The sequence below is a fragment of the Apodemus sylvaticus genome, chromosome 10 (genome assembly GCF_947179515.1).
Source record: "Apodemus sylvaticus chromosome 10, mApoSyl1.1, whole genome shotgun sequence".
Taxonomy (NCBI): Eukaryota; Metazoa; Chordata; class Mammalia; order Rodentia; family Muridae; genus Apodemus; species Apodemus sylvaticus.
The window spans coordinates 16,400,233-16,418,877 of record NC_067481.1 but is presented as its reverse complement, the minus strand read 5'-3'; the positions used below and the strand labels follow the sequence as shown (position 1 = coordinate 16,418,877).

Below are 18,645 nucleotides of genomic sequence, written 5' to 3'. Positions count from 1 at the left end.
CACCCCCAACCCCCGCCACTGCAGCTATAGCTGTCTGGGGTTTGCTTGTTTGTTTTTGTTTTTGTTTTTTTGCTGTTGTTTTTGTTTTTTCTATTTCAATAAAGAGAGATCATGTTGTCATTTTCAGAGTATTATTTAGATAGAAGGGAGGAGGAAAAAATCTAGAAATTTAACAGAGACTAAATAAGCTTGTAACTTGGAGAGAGCTAAAGGTTATGATCAATAATGTTCGAAACTATTCCAAAAAGACAGAATCTGTTGTGAACACCTGTGAGGGCAGCAGCAACGGCTCTCAGAGAGTCTAGGCACAGGCTTTTTCTGCAGAGATGTGCCACAGAAGAGGCAAGGGTGGCAAGGGAGGTGGGGGGAGTCAGCTGGGCTCAAAAACATGGGACGAACAGAGTCCCTGCCTCCCAGTATATAAAACTGGAAATATTTAGCTGGGCGGTGGTGGTGCACGCCTTTAATCCCAGCACTTGGGAGGTAGAGGCAGATTTCTGAGTTCGAGGCCAGCCTGGTCTACAGAGTGAGTTCCAGGACAGCAGGAGCTACACAGAGAAACCCTGTCTCAAAAAAAGCAAAAAAAACCCCAAACAAACAAACAAACAAACAAAAACAAAACAACAACAACAACAAAAAAACCTGGAAATATTTAAAGCCAAAAGGGATCCTGTCATTGACCTTGACAACTATTATACTGCAGTGACCTTTAAATGGTTCAATATATACTATATTGAACACTATATATACTAATAACTCAGAAACTATATCAATGACAATTACACTTTTAAAGTTTAAAATTTAAAAAATGATGTGTCTATATGTGGGTGGGTGGGTGTACACACATGTGTGTCAGGTGTGTTTGGAGGCCAGACACCTGGGATCCCCTGGAGCTGACGTTAAGGGCAGTTGTGAGCTGCCGGGCACGGGCACTTGGATAAAACTCAAGCATTCTACAGGAGCGGCTCCTGCTCTCAACCGCAGCTCTCCAGCCCCAACTGCCTGATGTTGTTTTGCTTTGTTCTGAGATGGTCTCATTATACAGCTGTGTCCTGGACTCACCATCTAGACCAGGCTGGCTGCCTGCCCTCTGCCTTCCAAAGGCAGAGATTACAGACATGTGCCACCATCATGCTGGGTGACAACCATAGCTTTACACTAAAAAAAATCTTGTGAAGTACACACAATGGCCAGAAAAATGTAAATATGGAGAAATAAAGAGAAACTAATACATTCATTCTAAAAGATGATCTCATGAGCCCCACCCCAGGAGCCCAGAGCCTGGCACATGGCGTTCATAGAAAGATGACATTTTTCCTCACCCCATGTCTCACTGTGCATAGAGAGGGACTAGCAGCAAGTGCCTTCAAGTGACAGTAACTGGTCTCTTTCCTCTTGGCCCTTTCCTTCAGTTCCATTAGCATTGAACCTGATGCCAGATCTCCAAATCGATAGAATCCCAGCAGGATTCTTCTAGACATGGTGCCACGTCCCTTTATTCCAGCAGTTGGTAGGCAGAGGCGGGCAGATCTCTGAGTGCAAGGCTAGCCTGGCCTACACAGAAAATTCCAGGACAGCCAGGGCTACATAGTGAAACTGTCTGAAAAATATAGAATATAGAATCCTAACATTCAGCTGTGACAGATCCTCAAAATATGGCAAGTACCTGGCAAGCTGAAGGGCAGCCTAATTGGAACTGGCTAGAAGTGTGGCTCTCTGGGGCCGTGGACAGCTTCAAAGCTGCCTGGTAAGTAGGTAAACCTGCTCTACACACAAGGTTTCTAGGTGAACTGTTTGGGTTCCTGGATAACAGAGATATCCAAAGTCTTAAAAACACCCCTGATGGGCTAGAGAGAGGCTCAGTGGTTAAGAGCACTGTCTGCTCTTCCAGAGGTCCTGAGTTCAATTTCCTGCAACCACATGGTGGCTCACAACCATCTGTAATGGCATCGGATGCCCACACACATGCACGCACACGCCCCTGATTCAGACACCGTTAGCCATTAGCTCACTTAGCCATCAGTCGGAGGGAAGCTTACCTTTAGTATTTCGGGCTCCTTGATGTCCAGGGATCGTGTGTTCCGGTGTCGCAGGGCTTTGTGTGATCTGTGGTATTTGTGAGCACTTGGTGGTGTAAAGAACCAAATCATGCAAACGGCGGTCATGAAGCCAAGGCCGACGCCCAAGAGGAGCCCACTCACGTAGTGGGGGAGGGGGAGGATGAGGTACGCGTAGACACACATTATGAAGAAGCCGAGGGTCTTCACAGGTAGCTCCTGGTGCTCGGTGGCCGAGTCCTCCTCCTCCTCGCTCTCCAGTGCCCCACTGCCGTCACTGGCAAGCACCTCTGTCTTGAGGGGGATATCGAGGGGCTTATCGAGTCTCCCCTCGCCCTCAGTCTCCAGCTCAAAGTCCTCAGTATACAGTTCACAGAATTCCTCATCCTCCTTGCTCACCAGAGCAGACAGAGAACATTTCTCCAGAACCAGGGAACTTGTCTTCAGACCACTCGGCTGGGAACTCTTGGGCTCCACGTCCTTCGAGGCATCCTCGGAGGGCTTCAGGTGGTCGCTCCTGGGGGTGTTGGAGTCGCTGCCATAGCCGTCCCCCTCCGAGTCCCCCTCCTCCTCCTTGATGCTGTAGTTATTGCTTTCCAAGTGCCCATTCAAGCTGGACAGGTTGGAGAGTTCTGAAGCACTTGACGATAAGGCTTTGGGCCTGTGGCCACTGCTCTCCTCCCCGATGATCTTGCTGAGCAGCTGGAAGGGTTCATAGATGACTTCAGAGAGGCGTCGCTTAGTGTCTTCGATTTTTGCCTCCATTTCGGGCACTTTAAAAAAGGAGCGAGTGTCAGAAGGAGAAGTCAGGGGGGAAGAAGGCGCGGTCTTGGAGTCTCCACCCGTGTTTCGTGGCTGTGTGAACTGTTTGAACAGGTGCAGGTTGAGTTTGGAGTCGGGGGGCTTATAGGACACGGTGTCTGACTCCTGCCGGGAAGTGTCTGTGGACAGAGACTTGACCAGAGTCTTCATCAAGTGCCTGTGCCGTGGGGGGTGGGGGGATTCTTTTGGCTCCACCTCGGTTGACAGGGACTTCACCAGACTCATGAAGGGCTTTGCGCTAGAGAGGGCGGAGGATGAGGCACTGGATGACAGCACAGGAGACTTGGAAGGAGAAGACAGTGGAGACGAAGAACTGGTTTTCTGCTCAGAAAGGGACGACACGCTGGGAGAGCTAGCTAAAGGCCCGGATGAGGACGACCCTGGAGACAGAGCCAGTGGCACTGGACTTAATACCTGCAGCACTGGGGCAGGGGACTGCAGAAGCTTCACAGTGTCCTCAGAGACGGGCAAAATGGCAGGGGTCTCTGACACAGACAGCCCATCTGCCGGGGCCGTCCTGACAGCAGGGCCTGCAGGGTCATGGCCACCCTGGGGTTCAAGATACAGGTCCTCCTTGGCTTCGAGGCCTGTGACAATGCTTTGGTCATCTAGCCCCTCCTCCAGGTAGCCCCTGAACTCCTCCTCCTCTTCCTCCTCCTCCTCCCCGGATGCCGAGAAATGGATGGCGATGGTGTCTCGGGACGCGGACCTCTGCACGTGCACTTTGGGGGCCGAAGGTTTTGGCATGTCCGTGGTTTTCTCGGCATGACGACCATTCAGACTTGTCATCGCCGGCTTTGCAAGGGCTCAGGCTCTGGAAAAAACAGCAAAGAAAGAACAAGTCAGAGAGAGGCTTCTCCACAGGTGACCGGGCCATGGGCAGCGCCAAGCCTAGACGAAGCTCAGTTTAGATAGCGATTATGCTTTTACATGGCAGATGGCCATAGCGTCACACTCTGGAAGGCTTAATGGTTTAATTTTCACAAGATAAATTCTATCAAGGCATTCTCTTTTATGAGCAAACCACACACCAGCATTCTAAATGCCAACAATCTGTCTCGCTCACAACTGTTGAATAACCACTCCCTCCCCTTTAACTGGCTCATTTCTATCAGCAACCCTCTCTACTACAAAGCCAAAATGAAGCACCCGGGTGAGTTTAAGGATCTTGAGATAAAAATTTCACCAGTAGTGTTCTGGCTGTGAAAAGCTAACCCAAGACTGTGGTCCCTGCTTCTAGTGCAGGCTCACAGCAGCCCTGACAATGGACCTCAAGTCTCCCACAGTGGCCACATCGTTCTGCCACCTCGTAGTAAGTGGCAGAACAGCCACATAGGAAAACCTAGAAACTGTCATGACCTGTCGTTGTTCTTACATGGCGAGTGCCATCCAGCCAGGGTACTGAGGCCTCTCATAAGCAAGCAGCGGCTCAGAACTGGACCCATCACTCACGTGACAGAGAGCCACGTGTAGGCGAGGTAGCCTACAGCATGGAAGCCACTGAGTGCCACGGGAAGGCACGGGGGACAGGCGCTCTGCCCTTCCGGAGCCTGACAGCCAGGTGGAAGGGAGGCAGACCCCTGGAGAGCTGCCACCAAACAGATACTGCCCAGTTCACCTGTGTCGTCAGTCATGGCGTCTTACACCACTGTGCAGCTGACTGTGCGGCTCAAGCCAGCATGATCCTCCTGCCTCAGCCTTGAACCTCTTACACGCTAGAGACAGTGGTGATCCCCACAGCTGGGCTAATTACAGTCAACTCGCAGGGCACAAGGCATCATGCCAGGCCTCTACGCCACCAGAAGAGCCAGGATGTGGGGCAGACATCAGGAGTTCTGAGGCCACAAGGCCAGGCAGGGTGAAGCACGGGACACCTTCTCTGTTCTCTGAACTGGTGGGTAGGAGAGGCAGGATGGGCATGGGCAGAAGATTAAGACAGGGCATGAAGACTAACATGTGCCTGCTGTGGCTGGCTCCCTAGAGCTGTTCTCTGCTACAGAGGTCAGGGAGGGAGGGAGGTGACCTCAGGTCCTAGAGAGGCTTCGCGAGTGAGAGGAAGGGCATCTGCCTTGGACAGGGCCACAGAGCTTCCTGGACTTACTCCGTCCCCAGCTAACTCTGTGGAGTTCAAATAAGTTACAACTCAAGCAAGCTACAACCTCTCAGTCTCAGTATTATCTGCAAAATGGGTCTAGGGTATTTCCCCAATGTTAAATCCTAGTTGTTCACGCTCACAGGTGACTATACACAACCCAGCCCCACATACAGGGAAGCTGCAGCCTTCCAGAGACCATCAATACTGCACCACTCACTTGCCCACTTATTCTGACACTTAGGTCCTCTAAAACACTCCTGGTTCAATGTGCCAGCAACTGATACTACCAACAAGAGCACAGATGGAACCTGGGGTGGCAGGTGTGGGACACCGTACTCCTACATCACCAGAGCGAGGGAATTTGCCAACGACAGAAAGAGCAGCAGAGTCGGGGCCCAGATACCCCATGAACACATTTCCGCCACCAAATCTCAGAGAAATTACTTGCATCAAGCCTTTCAATCAGAGTTTTGCCCACGTTCTTCTGTGACCTGCAGGCTCTCTGACTGGGGCTGAATACAGGAAGAGAGAATATGTTCCATTAGCCAGATATACAACCTACACCCAGCAAAGGGCACCAGTTGGGAAATTCCTCCTGCAGTCCAGAACACTGCAGGTCAGGACAATCCTTCCCTGGTTTGTTTTCTTTAGAGACAGGGTCCCGCTATTGTAGTCCTGGCTAGCCTGGAATTCATAACGTAGACACACTGAACTTGAATCTACAGAGATACAGCTCTGCCTCCCAAGCACTGGGATTGAAGGCAGGCCCAGCTCTTCCCTGCTACCTTTATGTCAATGTGTCTGTGGGTTAAAAAGAAAACCAGACAAAATAGCAACAGAAAAATGAGAAACAGCTCAGTCCATTCAATGGTCACCCAGGTTTATATGCATTCATCAAGTACATATTAATCTAGTAATTCTTCCTAGATTTCAACTATATGTATATGTGTGGTTATGTGCACACATGATATGTGTATATTCATGTGAGTACCCAAGAAGGCCAGAAGCATCGATACCCCATGGCTGGACACACAGGCATTTGTATTTCACCTTACAGTGTGGATGCTGAGAACTGAAACTAGGTTCTATGTGATCTCTTAACCTCTGAGCTGTCTCTCCTGCCCCTCACAGGGGTAGTTCTAAAGGAAAATTGTAGGAGTGGTTTTAAAAGAAAGTTTTGTGCTGGCTAATTCCCAGCTGTTGTGACAACACCAAGGGTAGTCCATGGCTGTCGTTCTGAGGCTGCTTCGTAGGAAACAGTGGCTACCAAGTGAAGGAGACTCTAGGCACGTGTTGGGGATGAGGCACACTATTTTAAGGCTGAATGGTTAAGCTGGTCTCCTAGTACACAAGACAGAAGTGAAGAGGCCTTGCTGGGGCAGAAGGTCTGGCTAGGCGAAGCCCAAGGCCATGGGTGAAACATCCCTGGAGTCTCTGCTCTCATCAACCAGGTCAGATCTTAGAGCCAAAGCAGGCACCGCTGAAAAAACTGCTGTTTGTATAGCGGCCACCAGGGACCAACTTCCAGAGAGTCAGGGGCCCAGGACCTGCCAACTGAAAGGGACTCCTGATGGTTTCTGATCAATCTGCCCCCAAGTCCCTATCAGTCAAGAAGGCATGAGACAGGACCCATAGAGAGGCAGATGCCAGGCCACCAGATGCGGCAGGCAGTCTAGCCAAGCCTCAGAGCGGCAGAGGTCCATTGCAAACACTGACAAAGCCTGGCTCCACCTCTTCATCTCACAGAGCAAGCTAGGAGAGGCTGGGGCACCACGGCCCTTCTTTACACACAAGGATGCCTGTGGGCCTCTTGGTTCTGACAGGATGGACCTGGACTTGTGCTCACGGCTTAGTGGGATCAAAGTGCCAGTCTGCCAGGATCAGCCTGTGCTCCCTGGAGCTCATGCCCAGGGACTCCATTTCCTCCCACTGTGGGAGCCCCGAATCACTGGTAACTTGAGTATGCCAGAACCAGGCCAGGGTTTGGGTTCCAGACCTCTCCACAGGTCTCCGCTAAGCCACTTCTTGCGCCTTATGGTAGGTAGCTCCAAGGACCACAGAGCTGACTTTACCCGGGCAAGTAGCAAAGTGCAGCCAAGAGACATGGGACATGGTGCGGTCTTCCTGGTACCACTCGGCCCCGAGAGGACCGGTTGGGTGTGGCCATCTACATTTTGGACTGAACACCCTTTCCCTCAGCAGCAAACAGCTCTCTGTCTTACTGTGTTCTGGCCACAGTAGCTATCCTCTGTGCTCCATCACAGTGGAGCCAGGAAGTCAGTTTTGAACCAGCTGCACGTGACCAGGCGCACTGAGAAATGAAAGGCCTCCTTATCCAGTCCACAGTCTAGCGCCATAAAACAATGCCAAGCCACTTGCCCTCTGCTGCTGAAATCCAATTACACTCAGGCCCAGAACGCAGGGCCTTCAGCCCCAGGAGCTGAAATGCCAGCGCAGATTACAGTTCCCACTCTTCTCTGCCAAAGCCACCAGCAGACTCAGGGCTGGAGCCTCGCACTGACCTCTCCATCAGGTGTGACGTGCGCCCTTAGATTCGAAAACTAACCTTGTCACCAGGGTCCCTTGGGGACAGTATCCTGCCAGTGATCTGTTTAAGCGACTCTGATGTGATCACAGTGTGCTGCAGACTGTGTGCAGCCCTGGAAGGGGCTCAGAGGCAAGGGGTGGGGGGGGGGGGGGGCAGAGTCTGGTGTCTGACGTGAAGGCTGATCCATTCTCAGGGCCACTACCCTGTTGGCAATGAACGCAATATACAGAGACATTTACATCCTCGAAGAAGCTGACACTTCTGCGACTGACCAAGGAACAAATGGGAAAAGACTAAGGAAGAGGAAACTCTAGAAACGACCATAGAGACATTCCCTCTCCAATGCAGGGCTGATCCCGGGAAATTGGCAATCTCTTTTCTTTTTAGATTTTATTTATGTGTGTGTGTGTGTGTGTGTGTGTGTGTGAGTCAGATGGTAACCTGTCCTCTCTCCTCCTGTCATGGTTGTCCTAGAGAGGGAAATCCTGTCATCTCTCAGGCTCAGCAGCTGTAAAATAAGATCAGTGCCGTGTAACACTGTTGAGCTTGCTGCAGGGAGGTAAGCAAGGCCGCCATTAGGTGGTTTGTCGTCCTTCCTTACGAAATGAAAACGCATTATTAAAGAGGGAATTCAGTGCTGGGGCCGACTCTAAATGCTTCTGTCCTGAGTATCTGAAATGTGTCACCCTCCTCCATTACCCAGAATGCTCTTTGGCTTCGTTACAAGATCTGCTCAAGAAGAAGAAACACAGGGAAAGCACAGGTCAAGAGGAAAAGTCCAGGGAAAACATCTGGGACACTTCAGGATCAGAATTTTCCTCTCAAGGGCAAGCACAGGGCTTGGGGAGCAAGGACGCTTTCCAGCAAGCCTGAGGACCTGAGTTCGATCCCAGGAGCCCACACGGAGGAAAAGGAGAACCAATCCAGAAGGTGTCTTCTGGCCTCCACATGTGCATCGCTGCATGTGTGCTGAGAAACCTCACAAAGCCGGGTGAGGTGGCTCTGATTGACCCCAGCACTGTGGAGGCTGAGGCAGGCCAGCCACAGCCGCCTCATGAGACGAGACTCACAGGCAAACAGGAGCCATCACACAACCTTCAGTTGTTCTCTAGCAGCTCCTCCAGTGAGGCCGGCTGCTGAGGTGAGGGATGCAGGTATTTGTGCTCCCGAATATCTGAGGGGAAACAAAAGCGAGCTGCAAACGGATGCTCTGTGAGCCTGGCCTCGGCAGCCACAGGCCTGGCAAGCAGGTCTGCCTGCTCTGCTGACGGCCTTTCCCCAGGTCCTGGCTGTGCGGCTCCATTAGAGCCACTGTCCCTGAAAAGACGCTCATCTCTCGGTAAGCGGGAAAGCTGAGCTGGGTGTGGTACTGCATGCTTTTAACGCCAGAACTCAGGAGGCAGAGGCAGCCAGATCTTTGTGAGTTTGAGGCCAGTCTGACCCACAGAACGAGTTCCAGGACAGCCACAGCTACATAGAGACCTTGTCTTCAAAAAATACAAACGAGAAATAAGGTAGATTTTAAAAAGGGGAAGCTTCTAATAAGGGTTTATGTTCCAGACTTGATGTGGCATTTCTCCCTATGCTACCCACAGAGAACGAGTCAACGGCTTCAATAGAACAAGTCACCAAAGACTCCCGACAGGAGGCGGCTGCCTTCCCTCAAGCTCCACAGGCCGTCCAGTGGGCTGACAGTAGGAACACCAAACATCAATGAATGGATCTCCTTTCTAAATGCCCCAAAAGGGCTCGCCTCATTAATTAAGCCATGAAAAGCCAATTGACAGTAAGTCAGACTGGACAATGAGAAAGGAAGAGCAATTTCAAGACACTGTGGCATTTATTAACAGCTAATAACTGCTCTGAAATTGGCTTTTGTCTTTACAATTTTCTAATCTGATAATAACTTCCCTTCCTGCCTCCAGCTGTATTTTTATCAATACTGGCTTCCAACAACCAAAGCCCCACAAACCTGGGTACTATGTTACCGGTAACATCTGCCTGGTCCTCTCTTATTGGGACAGACAGAAGGTAGGTAGTGGCTATTGTTTGTTCTTTGTTAGTTTGTTCGTTCATTCGTTCCTTCCTCCCTTCCTTCCTTCAGAGCTCAGTTACCACAGGAGGGGCGCTTGCAGGAAAATGAGACAGTGCTGACTCAGCAGTCAGGTTTGGGACAGTTCTCCTTCCCGGGGGCAATCCCAATTTGCCAAGGTCACTGTTAAATTACATACACCCCGTCTGGTAGCTTAGCTAGGTGAGTCAATAGTTTTAATTAAAAAACTTTCGGAAGAGGAAAAAAAAGCAAACTGCACCTATTGCTGAGGACATCTTCTGTTTCCTTTTCTTTAAGGCTGGCCTCTGCACCCCACCCCACCCCCAGCCCCTTTTGCCTCAAAAGCTGGGATTAAAGGCATGCACTGCCACACCCACCTCGCAGAGCACACATTAAATTCCACTTAGGCTTCTCCAAATGTGAATTGCTTTTAGAATAAAGGGGCAAAGGTAGGTAAGATTGTTCAACAGTAGATCTGGCCCACATCGACCATCTAGGAAGACCTGATTTAGCCTCAAAATCTCAAGGGCTAAATTCATTTGGATCATCAAAGCAGCTGGTAACTGGCAGCAGCCATCCTAATTTGGTAATACTCTTCCTTGCCAACAAAAATCAAAACTAACACAGTGGGTAACAAACTAGCCTCTACTATGTCCCATACAAGACAGAGCTGGCCCCACATGCTAGCCCTCTTCCAAGGCACTTGAACTCTGACTGATAGAAGTCAGGACGATTTCCATGGGTGATCAGGTTCCTAGACTCACAGCCACCACCTCCTCATAGCACATGGCCACCTGTGCTCCACCCCCCAACCCACCCCAAGAGCTAACTCCAGGAGTAAACTAGCAGGCCCATGCCTCCCACCACTGGGCTAAAGTGCCACACCCCAGAGGAAGGGGTGTTCAAAGCAACAGTGAGATAGAGATTTCCAACAAGGAAATCAAATCCAGCTCTCAGCAATCCATTCCGTTCCAGGCACTCCCCTAGCACTCCCCCCATCAGTACCTACCTCACAAGACCTGTAGAGGTTTCTAAAGACAAGCCCAGGGCTGTCGGATGGCTCTGCCTACAGTGAAGTGACACACAAATGTGAGAGCCTAACTTCAATCCCCAGAACCCACAATAAACAAAACAGCCAGCGCAGCCAAACCATTCAATCCTCACAGAGGATCTATATGAGAGAGGGTGGGGTATGGATGGTGTGGTGGTGACTATGCTGGACCAGCAGTGGGGAGCGGGAGCAGACCACCAGCCTGTACTAACCACGAGTTCCAGGCTGGCCTGAGTGACGGCTGAGAAAAGCGAGAGCAACAAATACACTAACCAACACAAGTACAGTGCTCACACCGAGGCCTGCCAGAGCTCCTCTTGCTCCCAATGGGATTACAGGGCCCAAGTAGCGAGGAGAGAAAGCTAAGGCCTTACTGTTCCTTGAACTTACATGCTTTTCTCTGAAATAATCACACTCCCAGAAAGCCTGGCCACACCCTATTGTTCCTCCTAGAAGCTATTTTAAAATTTTAAAAGTAAAAAAAATGTCACGTTGAATTCCTAGTGGTGGGGACTAGAGAGATGGCAGGCACAGTGGTTAAGAGTACTTGCTGCTCTTGCAGAGAAACTGGATTCACTTCGCAGCTCCCATATGAGATGACTCACAACTACGTATAATTCCAGCTCCTGGGACCCAACACCCTCTTCTGAACTCTGGGGACACTTTCACTGAGGTCCACAAACCCACATTACTCATACACACATTTAAAAATGAATCCTAAAAAAAAAATTCCAAGAAGTTAGAAGGAAATCCCATTTTAGACACAAACCATTTACTTCACCTCTCAGGAAAAATGCATGCTGACAAAGCAATGAGGCTTCCTTCTCTTTCTGAAGGCTGTCTTAATGTCTTCAGGGTCAAATTTAGGAGAATATACTCAGTGTTTCCCAGCCCATAGGACAGTCCCTCCACCCTGAGGAAATGCTCACCAAGAGTGGTAGGCAGGCAGGGAAGTGGGGGGTTGGTGTGTACCTGGGCTGTACCCTATTCTCATGTTTTACCCTGGCTGCCATACGACTGGGTCTCTCACTAAAGAAGCTGCTCTCCCTTTCGGCCAGGCTGACTGGTCTCAGGATCCACCTGATGCCGCGTACAGACATGCAGTCATACTGGGCTGTCCTTTTACATGGGTGCTAGGGACTTGAACTGAGGCCCTCATTCCTGCATAGCAAGGGCTGGTACTCACTGAGTTACCTCCTTATCCCAAGAGCAGATAATACCTAAGGAGGGCTTGCTCCTCCAGGCCCAGGAAAATTCTTCCTTTGTTTTGTTGTTCTGTGTGACACTAAGGATTGAACCAGAGCCTTTACTGTAGGCACACTACCAAAGGTTTGCCTGGCCTTTAAAAAAAACACCTACACAGGTCTGTGTCTGAGAGCCAGTGTGTTGGAAGTGTGCATTTGTAAGGGCAGAAATGGAGTGTCAAATGGACTCATATTTAAATGTTCTGCTGCTGCTGTTTTTTGAGACAGGGTTTCATGCAGCCTGGACTGGCCTCAAACTCGCTGTATAGCAAGATTGGCCTTAAACTCCTAATCCTTCCAAGTCCACTTCACAAGCACTGATGTCATAGGCAAGTGTCACCAGGAAGCTCATGTGGAACTGCTGAAACTGTCTACTAATTATTTACCAATCTGTAGTTCTGCTAACATTGTTACTGTGTAGAATACCCTCCCTGCACCCTTGTCAAGCATAAACACCCTCTTTTATTTCATCCAAACCAGTAGCTAAAGGGAGAGCTCAACTCTTTTGTGGTCACAGTATACTTCAGTGCCGCCCCCTGCCCCCACCTAGTTATCTTTTTCTGTGAAGCGGCCATTCCGAGATTTCTATTTTAAGGCACCCAGGGCACTTCACCTGCACTCTCCAGCTTCTGGGTTTTATAGCTTCCTGAGAACTTTCATCCTTCCATCTTCACAAACCATCTTAAAGAGCCTAGAGACACTGTGGATGGTGATACGCATTTTGCTTTCAGATTTCTGTGCAAAGATCAAAGTCTTGCATTTGTGGACTGCAGTGACAGTTCAGCAGTTAGGAGCACTTGCAGAGGATCCTGGATTCAGCTCCTGGGGCCCAGACTGGGAGCCCCCAACTTCCTGTGTGTTCAGGGGATAGTACCCTCTCCCAGCCTCCCTAGGCCCCTCCTATTCGGCATATACTCAGACAGATAAATGTGCAACACCCATCTATTATTTTTATTCTTTGATTTTTTTTGAAAAAATGTATGTATATAAACTGCTTTAGACGGTCACATCTCTATGTTCTAGTTACAGTAAATAGTAAAGTATTTGGATTTTTTTTTCCCACCCAAATCATATTAGTTAACTAAGAAGCCTATTTCTTCTGAATTCCATTAGTATCTACTGGTCTTACCTACTCCAATAGCAAAGGTTTAGAAATATTAGCCTCTGTTTTTCAGTGAGAAACGTCTTTATATCAGACTTAACATTGATATGGGGCAGTAAAAAAAAAGCCAGGTGAATAGGTCATGCAGCACATGCACTTCCGGTTCACGGCCGGACTGTTTAGAGTGAGAACCATGTCTGTAAATCAGTAAATAAAACACCGGGACTGAGTCTGAGCACATGTGTGTGTGTGTAAGGAAGCCTGTGTGTGTGTGTGTGTGTGGTCTACTGGCACAACCAAGTGGAAAGCTGATTCTAAGGAGCAGGTGAAGCATGGAACAACGGCGGCCATGTTTTAGACCTGTAGTCAGAAGCCACCGTGCCCCACCCCCACCCCCTAGAGCCAACCCAGCCACATGGCTGCCCAGTGGTTTCCTCTGAGGATCTCTTGCCTATAAACCCTGAGGCAAGGCCCTCCTCCATTGTAAGTGTCCCAAGGCCTTGGGCTGAGGGCAGCCTAGATATGGACTGATGGGGCCCAAGAGCTCCACAGGAGTATGATCCCAACAACTGGTCAGCTAGAATCAGTCACTCAACGACGTACCACATGCAGCCATGAGGCAGGCGCTTCGCGGAGGGCTGAGACCCTGACTGGGCAGTGCAGGTCCTCCACTTACCCCGCCTTCCTGAGCTGTGAGAGGAGGGGACTCTTGTCCATTGTCTTCAAGGAACGTTCTAGAAGGCTCTAAATTCTACCAAATAGAACACACTTAGGAGTTCTACTTTTCCACTGTGTACCAGAGACATTCTTGGTAAATATTCAAAGTCAGGCAAAGGAAACAAGGGTGCAGTTCAGATAACAAATGCTCTGAAGATAATCAAGTCAAAACAATTTCCAAGCTGTTCTAACAGTTTGAGGAGGCTCGACTCACACCAGCAAATGTTGGGAACCCATGCAGACTTGTCTTGTGTGGCCCAGCTGTAAAAACTCCCTTACATCTGCTCACAGCAGAATTGCTGGGCCCAACAGACAGTCGAAGGCTCAGGAGCAGAGGCAGCGGTGGAGGGCAGGCATCAGGACTCCCCGGACACCCTGCAGCCCTCCTCTGATGCCCAACTGGACACAGATGGGTGCCGTAGCTGGCCCCGATCTGGCTGTGAGAGAGACGGAGCCCACTGGGCTCTCAGCCTCAAGCTTTCGTCATCGGTTTCTAGACAAACATCTCTCCAAGGACAGCTCCAGCTTCATCTTCCTGCGGATGGGGACCACCCTTCTCCATGTTCCCGTATCCTCAGACCCCTGCTGAGTCTCTCATGAGGCCCCCTGTCTTTCTACAGACAAAACTCAGTGAGAAATGAACCTCCTCCTTTCTCTAGCCCTTGGAGAAAAACAAACAAACAAAAAATGTGAAGGAAAGCCAGCAAGATCTCTCACCAGGTAAGGATGCACGCCACCAAGCTTAACAACCAGACTTCCACAGACTGGACCAACCTCCCTCTCCCTCTCCCTGTACCTCTCCCCCTCTCCTGTGTGGGATGTGTGTGGGATGTGTGTGTGTATGTGTGTGTGTCCTTTCACACACATACACACTCAATTACCATTTTTTAAAGTTTAATTACAGAGAGCTGGGCTAATTTTCAAGAGTTACTCGCAGAGCAGCCTCTGCCATTAACCAGTCTCTACTCCTGCCCCAGGCCCTGCCAACCTGATCCTGGAAGTTAGCCCCACCCTCTGCTGGCTTCAGGAAGTTCCTGACTCCACTGACCAGATTCTTGACTGTGCCTCTCCTCAGGCCTGATTTTCTCTCTCCGCGCCATCACAAGCCCTCGCGCCATCACAAGCCCTGATCTTAACTGGCCAGGGAGGTGGTGCTACTTTGTCTCACACAGCCAACTCCATACACCTACCTCTTCACACGTCTCTACATAAAACTCTCCCACCATCCCTCCTGCTCCTCATCTACACAAGCCACACTCAGCTCCAATATGGCATAACTCTAAACTCAACAGACCCATCACTCCCGATTCTGCCTACCCTCCCAACCTCACACCAAACTCACTCACTCTCACACATCATGGAATCTGTATTGTTCCCTTAACTCTCCAAACTGCCTTAGTTCATGATTCCAGAAAAAGAAAATTCTAGACAGGAAGCCATGAGCCCTGTTAGTAAGCCCAGACAGCTTTCCCTCTTCATCGGGTTAAACTTCCAGGGTCTGAACTCCGTTTTCAGTCCAGCCTGAGGACGTGAGTCAGCTTTGATTCTTGTGCAACATGTTTTTCATTCAACCAAATCAAGACTTTGGAAAACTAGCAGCCTTACAGGAGAGCCAATACCATACAAAGCCCTGAGAACGAGAAGCTTATAGGAAGACGCTGAAGATCTAAAGTATACCATGAAAGACGTTCGCCCATGAGCTCTAAGTACTACTGTGGAAGACGCCACAGCACACTTAGGGCTCAGCCGAATCTGGGCATACAGGACTGTTCCACATTAGCAAGGAGGGCACTTGGCGGCTGCTCTGCAGTAGGCACTGAGACGAAAGGCCCAGGGCTTGAGGAAGGGCAGGGGCAGCAAGCTACCTATAAACCAACACCATCCCGAGACTCTTGACTAGCCTCTGAAGAGCTGAGCAGGTGATCCTGTTATATGGCCCAGTCAAGTTGGAGCTCCTTGGCAGTTACAGACAAAAACAAGGGGAAGACTGGACACAGGCTGGCTGCTCGCACCACTCTGCCCCCAAGAAAACCGACAAATCTCTCCTGTAGGCTGGGAACCCACTGTGCCACTTGCTTGTCTATAGCACGTACTATACCTTGCTTTAGTATGCATGCATGCATGCATGTATTTAATGTGCAATGGTGTTTTGTCTGCATATATATGTCTGTTTGAAAGCATCAACCCTGAAGCTGGATCACAGAGTTGCTGGAAATTGAACCCAGGTCCTCTGGAAGAGTATCCAGTCCTCTTAACTGCTGAACCATCTCTCCAGCCCCGAGTAGTATTAAGCATTTATAACTTTAAGACAGGTGCGACTGTTGTGAGGTCTAAACTTAGATTTCTGAAATAAGAGTTGAATGGGCAAGCCTACTATAAAAAAATAATTGATGAAGTCAATCTCTGGGGCACCAAGAACTGTAGCTCCAGGGGACCTAGCTCGATGGCTAAGGACATCTTGCAGAGGACCAGAGTTTGGTTCCCAGAGCCTACATGGTGGCTTATGACTGTCTATAATTCCTGGTCCAGGAGCTCTGATGCCCTCTTTTGATCTCCTTGGGCATTAGGCACATACATGGTGGATATACATACATGTCGGTAAAACACCCATACACATAAAATAAATTTTAAAAAAATTTAAGGGCTTACTAGAAACTATACACCTACCTATTCATTCAGAATAAAAACACAAAAATTGCCCAAATCATCAAGATCCTTGTGTTTTGATTTTTCTTCTTTTGTTTTGGATACAGTCTCAGGCAGGCTTTGGATTTCTGATTCTTCTGCCTCTGTCTTCCAAAGAATCCTAGCAAATAACAGGCATGCACCACCATGCCTGGTTTATGCAGTGCCAGAGATCGAGCCCAGGGCTTGCTAAACACTCAATCAAGTGAGCCACATCCTCAGCCTTTCTTGTTTTGTGTGGAAGTGCAACTACATGTGGTTTCACCCTGGCTCTAAGTTCTCATTGACTGTGTGTGACATAATAGGACCTTTTGAGGCAGGCCTGGTCTAGTCTAACTGTAGCCTTGATTATCAGAAATGACAGCAGGTCTCACTCCCATAGAATGAGGTTACCCTTGAATGTTCATTTGCTTGACTCAAAATCAAGCAATTGACTGATTCTCTCTAACTTATCGGTGTTTAATCATCACAGTAGTGACAGTGATTTGATTTCATAATAAATTGTATTATTGATTAAAATTCAGATCTGTGTTGAAATGGTAATAACTGAATTAATCAATTACTGTTAAACATTGTTAGAATCTTGCAAAATTTTCAGTCAATAGTCAGGGAGGACAGAAAAGGAGGTTAACTGGGTCAGCCTGATACAGTGGTCCTGGGTTTTGAACATAGATTGAAAAAGCAGAGTTTGGGAAGCTGTGCATACGCTGAACATAGCTAGTAAAAAAACAAACAACTGCTAGATGGTGGTAACAGGCAGATTTCCAAGTTCGAGGCCAGCCTGGTCTACAGAGTGAGTTCTAGGACAGCCAGGGGTACACAGAGAAACCCTATCTCAAAAAAGCCAACCTTCTTGGGGAAAAAACATCAAAACAAGAAAAGCAAACAAAACACAATCGCTGTATGCATTGGTGAATAATCCTGATACTCTTGAGATAGAGACAAATGGATCTTTGTGAGTTTGGGGCAGCCAGGTCTACATAAGTGAGTTCCAGGCCAGAGCAGCCTCACCCCAACATTTGGGAGGCTGAGGCCTCTCCCACGATGAAGGCCAGCTTGAGTTCTAAAGTGAGTGCTAGGCTAGCCTGGACTGCAGAGTGCGCTCTTAAAGCACTAACCAGCAGCAAAAGAGGCTGGTACAACTGGAGGCCTGGCTCAGCAGGGAGGACCAGAGTTTCCATTCCCAGCACTCAAGTCAGGCAGCTCACAGCTGCCTGTAACTTACACTCTGGGGAAATCCAACACCCTCTTCTGCATGCCAAGGGCAACTGCACTCATGTGCATATACCCCACTACCTATAGACACATAATGTAAAAATAAAGCATAGGTCTTAAAAAACAATGTAGAAATTACTTTTTAAAGCAGCCTTGTACCTTTGAAGAACACATGAAGGTCAGTCACTTGGAGTGAGACCCTGATGGCTTCCTGGGAGCCTGCCTGCTCATTTTTATTTTTTAAGATTTATTTTATATATGAGTACACTGTAGCTGTCTTCAGACACACCTCAGAAGAGGGCATCAGATCCCATTACAGATGGGTGTGAGCCACCATGTAGTTGCTGGAAATTGAACTCAGAACCTCTGGTAGAGCAGACAGGGCTCTTAATCACTGAGCCATCTCTCCAGCTTCTATTTTTATTATTATTTTTTAAAGATAAGGTCTCACTAAGTAGCCCTTGCTAGCCTGGAACTTACTCATATAGATCAGGCTAGGCTCATAGAGATCTACCTGCCTCTGCCTCCAGTGTGCTGGGATTAAAGGTGTGCACCACCTTGCTTGGAAACTGTTTTTTACTGATTGTGTTCAATGGAGAAACATCTTCCCAGATTCTGCTTTTTCATTGTGAGCTTCAATCTGTGGGGCTTTCTGTGCTTCTACGTTGTCCTTGTTTTGTTAAAGGTCCAAGCTTTCAAAGTCTGAAGATGACTTCCTGGCTCCTGGGGCCTCCTTTGTAGATATGATGTCAGAGGCACAATCCCTGTTTTTTTGTTTTTTGTTTTCTATTACATTTATTTGTTTGAAGCTGGGGAGGCACAACTGCCACGGCACATCCATGATGTGGCCTCGGAGGACGACCTGCAGGAGTCTGTCCTTCCATCAAGTGAGTCCTGGGGAGCAAAGTCACGGCAATAAGCACCTTCGCCTGACAAGCCATCTGTCAACACTCTGACAGCTATATTTATTACTGTACTATATTTTATGTGTATGGTGGGTGTTTTGCGGCACGTAAGTCTGTACATAATGCATGGTGCCTGTGGAGGCCATAAGAG

General features: G+C 48.9%; 1 protein-coding gene across 3 annotated transcripts in view; it reads right to left on the bottom strand.

The window, feature by feature from the left end:
• The window catches only part of Tex2 (testis expressed 2), a 114,179-nt gene that overhangs the window by 65,166 nt on the left and 30,368 nt on the right, over nucleotides 1-18,645 (bottom strand). For all 3 annotated transcript variants that reach the window (XM_052195055.1, XM_052195054.1, XM_052195056.1), the window contains exon 2: nucleotides 2,040-3,693. In XM_052195055.1, coding sequence (XP_052051015.1) covers nucleotides 2,040-3,668 — 1,629 coding nt within the window. In that variant the 5' untranslated portion in view covers nucleotides 3,669-3,693. The remainder of the gene's footprint in view (nucleotides 1-2,039; nucleotides 3,694-18,645) is intronic.